General features: G+C 47.2%; 1 protein-coding gene across 1 annotated transcript in view; it reads right to left on the bottom strand.

Moving 5' to 3' along the window:
• RYK (receptor like tyrosine kinase) overlaps nucleotides 1-15,549 on the bottom strand; it is a 51,085-nt gene extending 35,536 nt beyond the window's left edge. The window contains exons 1-2 of the mRNA XM_062499152.1: nucleotides 15,261-15,549; nucleotides 634-755 (exon numbers count right to left, since the gene is read on the bottom strand). Coding sequence (XP_062355136.1) covers nucleotides 634-755; nucleotides 15,261-15,549 — 411 coding nt within the window. The remainder of the gene's footprint in view (nucleotides 1-633; nucleotides 756-15,260) is intronic.
• Nucleotides 15,550-16,821: the final 1,272 nt, after the last annotated feature.

The raw sequence follows: 16,821 nt of genomic DNA, 5'->3' as shown, positions 1-16,821 counted from the left end.
TTCCTTCTTAAGGGCAGAAGAACAACCATCACTCAAGTTTTTTTAAAAAAACCAGAATGAACATCTGGCAGAGACTAAACAGATCATTTCATACATGAAAATAAATTGTTAAGTAACTGGAAATGCTTCAGAATGTAAGAGCATACGCAATCTCTCTGACAGCTGCTGCTGCATGCTCCAGGCACGGTGATTAAGTGACATGAAAACCCTTTCCATTTAATCAGGGCTCAGTAATAACATACTGGATGCTGCTTTTATAGGCTGTCCTTGTCTCCAAGCACATGTTTCTAGAAATCTCTACAACAATTGCTCTACATATGACTTCCAGAGGCCTTGGTTCATGGCTGCCCTTTTGTGTGTCCAATGCACCAAGGGAAGAGATTCCACAGCCAAGTGGCTTGTATGCACACACAGACTTGGCCAAGGGCAAGAAGCATAAAGTACTTTGAAATAAGTGCTTCAACTTTCTAAAATAAGGAATAGCTTGGATGTGTGCCATCTTAACTAACTGCCTGCAGTCATATAAATATTTTGCACCTTGCCTATGCTAATTTTTGTGAAGAAAAAAGCCATTAAATGATAGCAGAACAGCTCGTGTGTCAAGTACCCAGAGCAGAAATCATGCCTGCTCACCTTGGATTTGGCATGCCAGGTGAAGTGGAGATTGTTGGTCTCGCTGGGTATTAGGAGATTGAAAGAGAGGGCATAGTGATTAACCACATCATTCCTCACGTAAGACAGCTCTGCATCCAGACCTGTAAGAAGAAAGAAAAGAGTAAGACAGGGAAGAACAGGACCAAACACATTGGAGCAAACAACTTTCAGGAGCACCAGCTCCACTTATATCTGCATGTTTAAGCAAACACTTCCCCCCCAGTCCATAAATTCTGAGGCAGGTTTGGAGACCAAGGCTCCCAGCTGTGAGCTCCCACAGAGTGCTCCAGAGCCTTACAGAGCAATCACTTCAGAGAGGTGCCATAGCCTAAGGAACATTCCTAAAAGCTGGAATGTAATGGAAGGAAACATGACTTTTCATAGAAACATCCAGGAAAGTCATTACAGGCTCTCATTAACCCCATTAAGTACAAATAATTTTTAAAAAAATAGGGAAACAAAAGGATTAGCAATGTGAAACAATGCAATTGGAACAAGGAATCTGCCTCTGGAATAAAGAAAACCTTCTCCCGTTAATAAACGGTCCCAGCAACCAGAGGTCCACAGAAACATTTCAGAATTTCAGGATGATGATCCATGATTTAACAGAAACTTTGTAGAGAAACTGGTCATTGTAATCAAATGGGTACATGACAATAAAATTGCCTATTGCAGAAACTCAGCTTCATAAAAGTAATACAAAATGCAATCCTAACTGAAGCTGTCAGAAGTACCTTGCTGTGCAATATCATCTAAAGGTGTAAAAGACCAAATTACTCTGCAGAAGATCAAACCCCTAAGCTTTCATTGTGGTACAACACTGAGTAATTTCATTTTATAGGACACTAATGTTTTGTGCCTGTACTGCCAAAAAAAGCTCCGCACTAATAGGAAACACTAATTATATGAATTTCACAAGCAAAATGTAAGAGCTGCATGAGAATCAATGTCATGTTGTATTGTTTCAAAATATTATGCTTCAAGACCGGCACAGAAAAATAATTTTGAAGGTTTTGTACTACAGCTCTGAATTCCTAAAAAAGACAGAGGATTGTCCAAAGCAGCTGTGGCTGCCCCTGGATCCCTGGAAGTGTCCAAGGCCAGGCTGGATGAGGCTTGGGTCACCCTGGGTTAATGGAATTTGTCCCTGCCCCTGGCAGTGGGTGGGACTGGATGGGCTTTAAGGTCTCTTCCAACCCAAACCTTTCCATGATTCTGTGATTAAAGTCACAGGCAGTATCTCCCAATTGCTCCCCACTAGATATTTTGTCTCCTAGGAATCTGGGTCAATGTTTTCTCCAAGCCTGGAAACATTTTAAGCTTATCAACAATTAAAACATTTCCTCTTTAGCACATCTCTTCCCATCAGTGAACTACAGACAAAATTCCATTTCCCATGCACAGCTAAGAACCAGGGTCCTCCCCAGATAATCAATCTCCCATCTCCCCCCCTCCAATCCACCACAGGACAAATCTGCTTCCAAACCATCCTTCCGTTCCTAATTTTTCATCCCCTCACTAGCTCCCCAACTCAATCCTGAATTCCCCAAGCACTCTGCATAATTTATCACAATCAGGCCAGCAAAATACACAAAACTTTGCAGCTGAACCTGCAGTGAGAAGAAGTGAGAAAAAGCCCCAGCCTGTGCTGCAGGCAGGCAAGTGTATCCTGCAGCCACAGGGGAGCCCAGTGCTGATCCCAATGCCTGGGGCTGCACCACATTCCAGCCCTAAGGGAGGCACTGGGAAGGTAGGGCCAGGTCAGGAATGACAGTGGGCACTGCAGAGAACAGCAGTGAGAGCCCCGGGTCACTGATGGGGGTGGCATCCGAGTGTCACCACGACAGTGCCGAAGTGCAACTCAGAATTGCTTTAATTCTGCATTTTCCCCTTTTCCTTCAGACTTGCACACTCACACGTGCCTGGTGACATTCCGTGTTTAAGCCTTCAGCAAGCCAAGTGCAAGGAGTCAAGCTGGCACTATGCAAGAAGAGAAAACAAGGAGGGGAACACTCCTCAGTGAATTTAACTCTCTGGATTAGTGAGGACGACCAGGAGCATCCCACATGGAGGGTGTAAGACTGCAGCAGCACTTAGATGGAGCTTACTCTAAAACAGTCCTGTGACCTCATCAGATACTGAAAGGTTTTTCCAAAGCATGCTTTGGACATAGGTAGCTTAGAAAAACAGCATCAAATGAAGCAGGTCACTGCCAATACACAGCCTGAAGCTGAGTACACACCTGAGCTGTGACCTCAACTTTTCACTTTTTTGGTGTATATTTCTTTCAAACTCAGCAGCAGCATAAGATGCACCAGTTGAGGTAGCAGGCTGCAGAGAAAAAGAGAAACAAGTTCTAGTTTCTCAGTTGTTTCAGATTTCAAGAATGCTCAGTGAACCACTAAATGTAGGAAAGTGTCATTCTGCAAGGTGCCAGGTTCCTCTGAAGGTGCTCAATTCTTCCTTTGCATTAAGCAGGGCAAATCCAAGATGGATTCAATGTTTTGTGTCCTAAATGGAATGTAAAAAAAAAGGAGAAAACAGGTGGTTCTAGGAGGAAAACAGAGATGCAACACAAACAGCTACAGGAAATGGGAAGCTTCTCAATCATTTTCTAGGCAAAATGGCAAAACATAAAGAAAGGGGTGCAGAGCTTTACAAAGAAATGTCACAAAATGCAGAGGAGGAAAAGCAGCTCCTGTTTTTTTAAGCAGGGTATTGGTGATCGATGCTGACCGGTTTGAAAAGCTGGGCTGCAGTTCTGCTTTGGCAAAGCTCCCTAAACAAGTCCATATGCAGACAAGGCATAGCACAGAAGGATCTGGTTTCTCCTTGCTTGGACTTGACTAACCTACACCAACACACATGAAAACAGCTCAGGGCAATGCTCTGCTGCATTTTGAGGCAAAACTACCAACCTTTTACTGAGGCAAACTCTAAATCTCACTATTAACTTCCCCATCTTTGTACCTTGGGCACAGACTTGAAAGAATAAAGTTGAAGGCAAACAAAAAGGTAAATTTAAGCAGCAGCACAGGGAAAGTCTGTCATTCTCTGCACTGTTTAACATAACAAAGCATCTGAAGAAACTCAGAAAGGAAGGGGAAAGGCCAACTTTCATTCCCAGATGCCAAGGATGCTGGGCAGCCCTTGTGCTCATGACAAAATTGAATCATGTCAGTCTAGCAGCCTAACAAAACACTTTTTTAAATGTCCTTGTGCAAATGCAGTCTAGCTTCAACTGTTCTTTTTTTTTCATTTTAAGCACAACATACAAAAGAAACTTGCCTCTGCCACTATGGGAAAATTGGATTTTATTTTTATGAAGCAAATCTACCCTGCAACACGCACCAGTACTAACATGTTCTTCTTAAAGATGACAGCAGTGTTTAGGAGCCTCTTACCTAGGGTTACACTTCATTACTGAATCACTTCAAATCTCCATCACATAATTCTGGCAGATTTTGTCTTATATGGAGAGACCCAAAGTGAGTATGCAATGCAAGCTTCCTGTTAGACTAGGGCTAGAATATTACAAAAAACAGCTTTTTATTAAAAGCAGTCTGGTAACAATAGCTGACAATTTTCTGTCCAGTGGCTCGCCAGCAGAGAAATTACTGAAATTTGGGGTTGTTTTCTTAATTCTCTAGTCTGTAATTTAAAAGTTTCTTCATTCAGCAGCTGAGAAATCTCTGCAGTGTGACATCAAACCACCACAGCCCACCCAGTGCAGAGCCACTCCTGATCCTGACTCACAGCCACTGAAACCAATTAATAGGGAAGAGTCATCCAGTTCAGTGAGTTATGACCTCTATATAAACATTTTATTTGTTCTGTTATGTACTCCAGAGAATGAGACCTCTGCTCCTGAGCAGCTCATCTGGGTTAGTCCTCTGGACAGACCAGAAGTTTCCACACCAGGATGAACATTCATGTGAGAATACAAACGTCAAGGTTCAACACCCCTCCAAAATCACCTCCCTCCCAAGCCTGCTCATCCCATCCCATGAACACACTTGGATTCTTCCACCACTGGACAATTTACCTTGCTAAAGAAAGACAGCCTCTTTTTACTTCCATTTTCTTTTTTGAAGTGCACCCTAAGTCTGAAACACTGACTTAAAATGCTAAATTTTGCTTTTTCTGTAGCAGGTTCTACAAATTGTCCATTGGAAAACATAGCCCAAACAACAAGGAAATGTGACTGCAGAATTAAAAATCAGCTCTTGACTACTGAAACTTCTTTTTTTCTTTTTCTTTTTTTTTTTACAGGGTAGAAAAAACACGTTCTCAGAGCAAGCCTTATTAGCTTGAATGCACCTAATTAATTCAACAATCAGCTTGCCCAGGGCTGAAACTACAGCTGGGAGTTCAAAGATACAACGAAAAAAATGCAGACTGATCCACATGGATCAATTTAGTTTAGAAAATAGCAAACTACCCAGAATGCAACACTAAACCTCTGAAAATACAGACGCACAAAAATCTACTTACATCATATTTGTGCATAGCCAGTGTATACAACAACAAAAGTGAACTTTGCTTTAATAAAACAAGTAACTGACCACAACCTTCCACCTGCATTTTTACTTGAGTTTTCCACAAAGCTACAGTCTGCCAGTTATGAGTAGCTGGTCAGGATATTGGGCTAAAATACTTGTTTTTAAACACCTTACATGCTGGGAGTCTGTAGAAAAAGATGACTGATGAAAAATAAAACAGAGCAAAACCAAGTTAAACCTTCAGCAATACGAGATGATGAAGCAGCTTTTCAGTCTCCTAACACAGGCACCAGGGACTGTCAAATGCAGCACAAACCCAGCAATACTCACAGCTCTGCAAGCTCACCCAACTCCAAGCAGCAGCAGCAGCAGAGGGAACATGAGCTGTGGTTTGTTTGTTACCTGTGCAGAGTTAGCTTTGCACGAGCTGGAGGGGGAATACAACGTGCAAGGCATTCAATTTGAGGAAATACTCAACATAACTTCAAGGCAATTAATGCACCCTTGAAAATCGACCAAGACTCCCCAGCAGGAAATCCTAGCAGGAAGCTTCCCAACATCCAGCAAACAGAGAAAATCTTTTATTAAGTCCTTGTGAATCTTCACAGGCAGTTCACCCCCAATTCACCTCATTGATACTGTTAAATACAATTTGCAAATTCAACACCCCAAGCAAAGGGGATTTTTTCCACTGAAAGGCCTTTCAGAAGTCAGAGGGAGGACTTCTTCACTTCCAAAGAAGCTCCCCCAGGAGATGCCACCTGCTGAAATACAATCAATATTTAACTTGATCCATACTAAATAGAAGATATTTATTGTTCCTAGGACCCACCTGCTTACCCTTTATTTGTCTCTGAACAGCAACAATAATATTTCAACCACCTGCTTGTTCTTCTCACCTTCACCTACAGAAAAAAAAAATCACCACTTTTCTGCTAGGTAGGATATAAAGATCCCTGCTGAAATAGTTAAATTAAACACTTTTTAATGGGGGGGGAAACCCAAACCGTGTATCTCACCTCAGAGCAAAATGCAAGTGACCTCTGCTCCTGAGAACACCGTTCTAAATGAAATTTGGCCATTTCAAGAAAAAATAGAAAACCTAGAAGACCCACCAAAACCAGCAACCACGTTGCTGTTAACAGGCAGGATGGTTCACATGAGTTACCTGAAGTGCTGATTGCAAAGGAAACATGCAGTAGAGATGTACAAAATGGATACTTGAAAGCAGAGAAAAATTAGTGGTAAGGACCCACAGAGAGGGCTAGGGGAAATAGGACAAGTGGGAATAGGAATGGCACAGGTACAGGGTTGGAAGCAAATGAAAGGAAACTCTATAATACAAAAAAATAAACTAAAAAAATAAATCTAACTTTAGGGAAAAATAAAAAAGAACTTTATTCTTAGGTGTACTTATGAAATAAAAATTTAACTTAGCAGCTATGGTAAATCTCATCATTACTGCAATATGAAGTTTGATGCTCCTTTTGAATTAAAACTAAAGCAAACACCGAGGATAGAAAACCAAAAGTTTCCCTCCTCATGATCTGCAGCTGCCAAGAGCACAGCCCTCAAAATGAAACAACCTCTGATCAAATGCTCAGTGGTGCCCCAAAGCTTTGGAAGGGACTTGCTGTCATCTTCCCTGCTAAAACACCACCTCACACAGGTATGCCAGGTGTCATTTGGGCTTGTGAATAACGTGTTTGTGGTGTTCCAGTGTCACTACAGAGAAGCTGTGCCATTTTATTTTTTAATTTCATTTAGTTATAGCACCTGCAGGCTGATTTAGTTATCCCTGTAGACAAGACCCTAAGTCACCCCCAGAACTGGGCCAGTGTCATGGCTATTCCAGTAACGACTACCTGACAAGAGTATGAATAAATTTAGTATTAATTAGGAAGAACAGACACACACCCTCCCTCAGTGCTTCAACCTTGAAGTCCATACTCCTGGTTCTGTGCCCAACAGGACTGCTGAAGAGATAATGCACTGTCCACATCTTTTGAGATGCTTTGAACACTTTCATCAGAGTGACACAGGTTGTTAACACAAAAGCAAGCTCTAAAACTAAGCCAGGTCTGTCAATTCCTGTGGTCATCTCAAAACCTACAGAGCTTAGTATTTGTTTCTTTTATTAGGAATTACTCTGCAAGGCCATCAACTTATTTCAACAAAGGCCCAAAGAGACTGGAGAGGATAACCATCATTAGTTTATCATCCTGCTCCAGCTTTCCAAGCCTCCCAAGCAGCAGCTCCCATGCCTGTGCTCCTGCTCTGCTCTTTCCCAAGCAGCGTGCTGAAATCAATATACTGGTTAATTTAATTACAGCTATTCAACACCCAGTAAGTGGCAGGGAAATTCTAAAGCACCACATTAGTTTCATGCTGTTGCTTCTGCTCCCAGCTCTCCGGAGCAGTCGGTGCAAATATGTGAGTTATCCGCTTGAAAGAAGGACAAAGGCAGCGATGGAAGAGGAATAATGTGTTTGAAGTCTCTGCCATCACGCCCTTTGTGCCACCACAAGGCGTTTGCAGAGAGTGTTAGCATTCATCCCCACATGGGAGCTGCTGGTGCTGCTGCCATTCCGGGGGAAAAAAGGGAAAAGAACTCCATTCACTAGGCACAACTCATTAAATGCACTTCGGCCTGTACTCCCTGCTCTCACGGCTGAGATATCGAGTACGATTCAATTTTTCACACTAAAGTAGAGAGGAGAAACTCTGACTTAACACCCTCCACTGCAAGGAAAGTAGGAGCCTCCGTGTTATTCCAGTCTGGATAGCTTCAGGTAGGAATTAGTCATCAAGTCATTTCACTAGAGCTCAGCAGAACCCTGAATCAACACATTTGGAATCTGTCTCATTAATTCAGCTCTTCCAGTATCCAAACACAACTCTGAATAGCAGAAGGGGAGGAGAAAAACACAAGGCTTCATCCTTTAAAATACCCAGAGTGTACAGTACAGCTGCCTCCACAGCTCCTGCTCCCAGGAAAACTCCACCCTGGGATTTTTCATGCCAGTGAACATGATCCCTATCTCCTGTATTTCCCTCTGCGCAGGTGGTGTTTAGCAGCAGTTTCGGTCCCTGCCTTCCTCCCAGTATCCTGAGCCCTTCTTGCTGGCTTTTCTCATGCATGCAGGGAGCTGTGCCTCCATTCCCTCTCTTTCGTTCCCATTCTGTCTGTGCACTGGAGGGAGAAAGAGGCCAAACAATCAGCAGTGATAAATAGGATGCTGCCAAACTGAATGCAGGTGTAAAGTCACAGGAGTGAGAAATGCAGCTTTGAGAATTTTTCCCTCTCACCACCACCAGGACAGCCTTCAGTCTCAGAGGTCAGGTTTCTTCCAAATCCCCGACACACAAATGTTACAAGAGCCACAAACATTCATCACTAGACAGACCTTGGCCTCTGGGGAGCTGAAATGGCTGTTTCCTCCCAGGCCTGAGCACAGACAGAGCTGCACGAGGCAGCCCAGCCATGCTCTGCCCGTGCAGTCCCGTCTGAACACCAATTTGCAGAAGGAAAGAGCCTTTTCCAGGCAGGATTCAGACAGAGCCCCTAGCAGTTTAAATCCCAACACATCCGCTGCGGTAAAGCAGGATTCAGAAATCAACCACCCACCTCAGCTGAGCAGATCAACACACGCAAGGACTGAAGTTTATTTCAGACTTCTGCCTTAGTGGCATCACAGAATATGGTTTCAAAGCAATCCTAATCCAAGATAGAGGCTGCCTCCTCTAGGACAAAGGCCTTCCACTGGCTATTTCAAGCCTCTAGAAGCTCATTCTTCTGCAGGTTTGCAAGCATTACAATGTTGCAGTGGATTATAGGAGTCCGCACATCTCCAGAGAAATGGCGGTGCACTGTTATCAGAACTGCGCAAGCTGAAGGGGAGGGAACAGAATGGAAACTGCATTCTCTTCAAACCCCAACTGCGCCTCGTTCTCAGAAGCCTCAATATGGATGCAAACCATGGCACTGGGTCAATCAGATCAACAGGCACCCAGGCACAACGGGAGGCTCCAGAAGGAACACAGGCTGCTGCAGGGGACTTGTCACAACCTGCTGCTGCTGCACAGCCCTGAACATCTGCCTGTCCCCAGCCCCACTGCTCCAGAGCAGGCTGGGTAACACCCACCCATAATCCCAAACCCACTGGCTACTGCACACCCATCACAGACTGTCAGTGGGCTAAACGGCTTTACAGAGCGAGGTAACAGAATTATTATCCTAAAAACAGCACTTGCATTTCACTGGATATATCAGAATGTTTTCAGCAGTTCAGTTTTTGTTTCAGGTATATGTCAGGATCAGAAGTATGCTTTCCACCCAGGTGTGCACCCATGTAAATCTTCCCTTTCTGCTGGTGCCATGAAGTGGGATTTTGTGCTCCTGCAAAGACAGGCATACAGACCACAGCAAAAATACAGCACTGCAAAAAGCTTCTGTACTTCAGAGCCAAGCACTTAAAAGCTATGAAACGAAGATTTCAGAACACATATACAAGAGAACCAGATCTTGACCTGTAAGTCACGTATCACACACATCTGCTTCTACACCTTGGGGTACTCGAACACCTGCTTCTTGGGGGACATCTCTTTCATCCTCCTGCATCCTTAGAGGCTCTCTGCTGTATTTTTTCCAGTACCTGTGAGTTCCCCAGCTCCCATGGAAAATGATCTTGGGCTGCTAACAGCCCTCACTCAGAGCACAGCTCTGGCTGGCTCATGGTGCTCCAGGCTGTGATGCTGTCCAAGACAGGCTGAGTGGGGCTTTAACAAGGCCTTGAAGCTTCTCAAGAATCACAAAGAATACACACTTTCAGCTCCCTTTCATAACAACCAGGCAACAAAGGAACAAGAGGATTTCCAGCCACTATAGATGCAGTACAAGTACCATAAAGCACTTTTGATGGGAACTCCGGCAGCCAACTCCCCAGAAGAGTGACAGCAACAAACCCGGTTCACAGTATAAAATGAAAACAATTAAGATCATCTGCTGCAATAAGATGATGTTTAGACCCCATTTCTAACATACAAAATTGCATTTGGCCTGTAATTTCCCAGGACTCTGCTCAGTCCTGGTGAAGGCACACCTGGAGCACTGGGCTTCCCAAGAGAAGAGCCACAGAACTACAAGAGAGAGTTCAGTGAAGGACCACAAAGGGGATTAAAGGAACTGCAACACCTCTACCATGAGAAAGCTGGAGCTGTTCAGACTGGAGAAAAGCTGGCTCAGGGGGAGCTCATTAATGTATATAAATATTCAAAGGTGTGTGCAGAGAGTTTGGAAGCAGGTTCTTCCCACCAGTGCCCAGTGACAAGATCCAAAAAACAGGCACAAACTGAAACACAGGAGGCTCTGCTTGAACAGCAAGAAAATCGCATACAGTGAGGGAGACTGAGCACTGGCACAGGCTGCCCACAAGAGGTAGTGAAGTCTCCATCCTCTGAGATGCTCAAGAGCTCCTGGATGTGGTGCTGGACAAGCAGCTCTGGGTGGCCCAGCTTGAGCAGGGGATGGGACCAGATGACCTCCAGAGGTCCCCGCCAACCTCAACCACCCTGTGAGTCAGCAGCACAATTCAAAAACCAAACAAACAACCCTCTGCTGTAACAGATTTTTGCATCGATGTTGCATCTTCCAGCCAGACAACTTATTTTAGTAAACTGTAGAATGGTTTTTAATGAAATTCAAGAACACGTAAGTACAAGTCACCTAAGTGAAATTAATTTAACTCTGTAACTGAGTGAGTGCAAATATAAAACTAACAACAGACAGCATTCAGTGATTGCTCAGAAGAAACTAGGCCAGAGAACACTAAATTTGGAAACTCAATGTAAACACTGTAGGACTTCTGACTTTAAAATTCCCCTACAAGTCTAATTTAGCCTCGTATAGATGCATTATGATAGCCCTTAGTTACACAATAATGTGGTGGTATTTTCCCCCCATGGGACTAAAGTCTCAGTTAACATCTGGACCAGACTCCTAAAAAGACCCAGAGTCATGTGACAGGAGGGCTATCCACAAGACCAATTTCACAGCTGAAAGGCACATAGTGTCCAAAAAAACCCCCACAGGGTCAGAAAGGGTTGTCCTCACTGCCTAAGCACCATACTGCTGCCATGAATGCTGCAAAAGAACAGCCTGCAATGCCAGGAGAACTGCTTAAGCCAAGTTTTCACAGGCAGCTATTGATTCTGGTCCTCAGAATCACAGGGAGCTCACAATCAAGGTCCAACAGATACACCAGGAATGCACAAAGTGCCAAACAGCACCACGTAAGCCAACTGACTAGATCCAGTCCTTAATTATTAAAGCGAGCTGTCTAGTAATGAGTATTTTCTACCTCATTCTCCAAAACCTTACATTGCTACCTGCAAAACAGGGATATACCAGTCTTCACATCCCAGGATCCCGTGAAAAGCAGAACAAAGGAGCTTTTCAACGTGAGGCAAACACCACATTCTGATTTCATGGGAAAACTGGAATGAAAGTCACTAAATTAAGCAGAGACCTCCTATTGAGTAACTCGTCAGTACCTTCACACCACCTGTGTGTTCAGCACCACAACACAGTCACTGGAAAAAGGGATAGGATCAGGTGTCATTCTCACACCTGTACAGTCACTGTGTAAGACTAACAAAACTTTCTTCAGGTCTAAACACAGGCCCAAAAAAGATTCTCCAGACGAACCAGCTCCAAAAAGCTACAGATCGTGGTGTCAAGAGAGTTCACAGACACCCTTAAAATGATTGTGGTGCCCTGGATGTCTCCCCCCAAAAAGCAGCACTTCCCTTCCTCCTCCCCAACTCCCCCTCACCCTGTACCTCATCAGTGCTCTCACCCTGGCACCTCTGGCTCCTGCTGCCATCACTGGAATCATCTCAGCCAAGTCCCCCCCATCTAACTCCTTCCTACTCCAGCCCCTCTACTGCCGAATCCTGCCTGGCGCAAGCAGAATCTGACACACTCAGCTACGTGAAAACCACAGATTATTCTTCCCAAAGGCTTGTAGTCTGGATGGCTGGGAATATTTTCCATGGGAATGGCAATACTTCTGACGGAGACACCATATGCCTGCCATATAGCAAGTCCTGCTTTCAGACCCTGAGAACTCCGCAGCGTTTCGAAATAAAATCCACCTCACACAACGAGACGAGCCAGTTTCCTCTAGTTTTCTTCTACATAAAGTCATGAAGACGACAAAACAATTCCTCCTAAGGCAGACACACGGTCAGAATTCCACAGCCTGACAGTGGAAATCTGGCGTGAGCATACAGGAAAGGAGCAGGCAGTTTTCACTATAAATCACCATATCTGTCCCTCCTTCATGCCACAAAGAACAGCAGCCACAAATACTCTGCAACAAGTTCCTATTTCACTTACAAGAGCCACAACTTGATTAAAATACAACCCATGGTTCTGCAAGACACCAAACCCCAGGTCTGGGGAAAGCAGCAGCACCAGACACTCCACTGAACTGTGTCAGCCTGGCTGATGCAGAGACCATGTGGGGACACAGCCCCACAAGAGCTTCCACCAGACCCTGGGGATGCTCCAGCTCTGCATCACTGGCTGTGACTGATTCAGCAGCCACATGTGTGCTTACACTTATTCCTAATCAAATTTGTCACCTAAAGATGTATAGAGATTATATTTAGAAGCATGAAAACAGCACAGCTGTAGTAACTCCTGCAACATTTGGGTTTATGAGCACTTTTTTTTCTGCTCAGCCACAGCAAGACAGTAGCAGAGACAAGAGCTTGTTTAGAGACAAAAGGTGAAAGAATCCAGTTTCTATTAGCAGCTTCACTGAACTTAACACTTCACCTCACAAGCAACCTCATTTTCCTATCCCCTGTGACTGACTATCCCAGCATCTGCAGAACCACAGCTTTTCTCAGGGAAATTCCAGAAGCTGAACCCCCTTGCTTTCCTTTGCAAGTTCCCACATCAGCACAAATCCCTAAACCATGAACTTGTAAACCCCAATCAGATACTACAAAATGGAACATATGAAAAGCTGTGTTTGTTTTCAGAATTATGAAGACCCGGAACAAAACTGTCTGTCCCTCTGGATTTTCTTCTGCCAGAGGAATACATGAAGTTATAGGTAAATTGACCTGTGCCTAAATGCCTCCTTTAAACTACATCTCACCTACAGCAGAGAGCACGTGTAAAGATACCCCTAAAATTAAATCTGCTCATGCCAACAATGCAATTTAGATCTTGGAAGTTCAGTTTGCAACAGATTTCCAGTGATCTCAACTCCACTAACTGAAACAACTCCCAGTTTACCTCCACATTAGATTCCAATTTATCCAAGTCTCCGGGGTCACAGAGGCAGAACAGATTATTCATGTCAGATACTTAAAGTGATATAACCCAGCTACAGACATCTGAGTAGTAAATGCCTTCGGCCTTGTAGTAACAGACACCCATAAGTGAGGCTACAGGAAGAAACTGAGTTTAAAAAATAATAACAGCACGTCTTGCCTCCTCAGATGCTAGTTCATGATGAGTAATACCAGCGGGACACAAAAGCCTGAACAAATCCAACTAACAGAGACTTCAGGCACTAGACAGGGGAGAACTCAAGCCTTACCATTCCATACTCCCAAGATTAATCACTTATTTAGAATCCCAGCTCACCACCAAGCCAGACGTTTTCACCCTCTATTTGTACAGGAGCATCTGGCAGAAAGCACGTGCCACACACAAATGACAACAGCAGGACACTGATCACCAGGGCAAACCATGAGGGAAAAAATGTTTACAGTGTTCTTCAGTCCCCAGATCCCCTGACTCGGGTCAGCTGTGTGCTCACAGAGCGCAAATTAACTGGAGATATTTTTATTTTGTCCATTTGATGCAAATAAAGCCTTGCACTGCCAGTTTCCCAGCTTGCAGGGATACAGGGCCCTTGGGAAAAACAAAACTCTAGGGACACCAACAGATGTGTTTTGAGACTCCAGCCACCGACTCTAAACAAGAGCCTATGCAAGCCAAAGCCTACAGAAAACAAATCTTTGTTTAAGTCAGACTCTCCAAGCACAGAACTCCTGTGAAAGCCTTCCACAGCGGGCCAGATGGGGGACTTCAGGAACTGCCTCCAAGTCCTTGCGCAGCAATTGTCAGCCTGCCTAAAAATTAAGATTCCTTTCACACACACACCCAATTATTGCCAGGTCTCCTCTCTGCCCTCGGCATGTCGCTTGCCTGGCTAATTAAATCATGGGTCTGTGCTCACCTCTTGCAGGGCTTACCCTGCTCCCACAAGACACCGTTCCCAGTTGCTCCAATCTGGGGAGCACTCTCCATAAGGGTGAAGCCCTGTGCTCTTTTCTTCCCCCAACCACACACACACGAGGCAGCACAGAGACCTCTTTGGCTCGTCCATTCTCACCATGGCCTCAATCCTACAAAACCTACAGATCCCTGGGATCACCCATCCCCACCCCAGTCCCATAGTTCTCCATCCCCTCCTGAGCTCCAGGTCCTTCATCCCTGCTCATGACCCTTTCCATCCTCCTCTGCACCCCCAAATCTGCGTCCCTTGCAGGAGTCCCACAGAGGTGCCCCTCCTCCTGGACCCCACAGCGAGCCCCTGGTCCTGCTGACACCCACCATCCCCACCCCAGTGCCTCAGCCCCCCAATCTCCCGAGCCCCAGGTCCTTCATCCCCGCTCGCAGCCACTCCCACAGAACCCACACAAATCTCTGGATTCACCCATTGCCACCCCAGTCTCACAGACCCCCCCCCCCCATTCTCTCATGAGCTGGAGGTCCTTCATCCCCACTCACAGCCCTCTCCACCCTCCCCTGCATCCGAGATCCGCTTCCCTCCCAACATTCCCACAGACACCCCCGATCCCCTCCTGGGACCGCACAGCGACCTCCGGTCCTGCCGACGCCCACCATTCCCAGCCCCGTCCCACAGCCCCCCATATCCTTTTCCAGCCCCCCAAACTTCCACGCCGGCCCACAGAACTCCCCTCAGCCCCTCGGGAGCGGCCGGACTCCCCCCACCTCAGCAGCACCGCCTCAGCCCCGAACGCGCCGGGCCCCGTGTCGCCCTCGGGCACACTCACCGATCAGCTGCCGCACCTCCTCCTCGCTCAGGTAGATGCTGAGGCTGGGCCCGGGGCCGCCGGGGGGCCAGTCCGGGGAGTGCGGTCCGGGACCGGGCTGGCCCTGGACGCCGGCGGGCAGCAGCAGCACCAGCAGCAGCAGCAGCGGCGGCGGCGGCAGAAGGCGGAGGAGATGGCGGCGCGGGCCCCGCACCCGCCGGCCCCGCCGCGGCCCCGCGCCCGCCTCCCCCGCCGCCTCACGGGGCCGGCCCCGCCGCCCCCCGCCGGGCTCCCGGCGCCGCGGCACCATCGCTCCGCGGGGACGGAGGGACGGACGCAGGGCCGGGGGGAAGCGGGCGGGACCCCCCCGCCCCGCCGGACCCTCGCACGGCGCGGCCGCCGCCAGGCCCCGCCCCGCGCACGCGCCGCTCCCGCCGCCGCGGGCGCCCCCTGAGCGCGGGCCGGAGGGGCGGGATCCCCCTCACGGCTCTTCCCGCCTCTTCCCGCATCCCGCCCGCCGCCGGGAGGAAGAGGAGGGAGAACGTCCCCGGTCCCTGCCTAGTGCCGGTCGCAGAATGAAAAAATCGCTGAGGTCGGAGAAGACTTCGGAGACCATCGGGTCCCACCTGTGACCGATGCCCACCTTGTCATCCCCCCCAGAGCACTGAGTGCCACGTCCGGACTTTCCTTGGACACCTCCAGGGATGGGGACTCCAAACCTCCCCGGGCAGCCCCTTCCAAGGCCTGACCACCCTTACAGTGAAGAAATTCCTCCATTGCCCCACCTGAACCTCCCCTGGCACATCTTGAGGCCGTTCCCTCTCCTCCTGTCCCTGTTCCCTGCGAGCAGAGCCCGACCCCCCCGGCTGTCCCCTCCTGTCAGGGAGCTGTGCAGAGCCACAAGGTTCTCCCTGAGCCTCCTTTTCTCCAGGCTGAGCCCCTTCCCAGCTCCCTCAGCTGCTCCTGGTGCTCCAGCCCCTTCCCCAGCTCTGTTCCTTTCTCCAGTTCCGCTCCAGCACCTCGATGTCCTTGTGAGGCCCAGAACAGGACACAGCACTCAAGGGGCCTCACAGTGCTCAGTCACTGCCCTGGTCCTGCTGGACCCATTGGCCTCTTGCCCACCTGGGCACACCTGGGCTCATGTCCAGCTGCTGTTGACCAGCATCTCCAAAGCCTTGTCCAGGTGCTTTATGGCATCTGACCCATCCTGGTGGTAACCCACTGAATCACCTCATGCTCACTTGAGGCCCTGCACATCCCCATGCTCCTACTTAGCTGTCATTGCCTCCATCCCCAAACCCTGCCAGCCTGCACCAGCCATCCATCCAGGATGGGCCAGGGTCATGACTGGAAATGCTCTGCCAAAATATCCCTGAAAAAAGATAATCCCAGAATGACAGACTGTGGGATGCCTGGTGCCCACTAGGGCTGCTCCATCAGCTGGACAGGAGAGAAAATACAGTGCTCCTAAGCTGAGATAAAAACAGGAGAGACCACTCAGCAATTGCTGTCATGGGCAAAACAGACTCAGTTTGAGGATATCTATGGAATTTATTACCAATTAGATTGGTAGGATAATGAG

This window comes from Cinclus cinclus, chromosome 10, assembly GCF_963662255.1.
Source record: "Cinclus cinclus chromosome 10, bCinCin1.1, whole genome shotgun sequence".
In the NCBI taxonomy this organism is placed as follows: Eukaryota; Metazoa; Chordata; class Aves; order Passeriformes; family Cinclidae; genus Cinclus; species Cinclus cinclus.
Note: the sequence above shows the minus strand (reverse complement) of the source record. Positions and strands in the feature narration are given on the sequence as shown.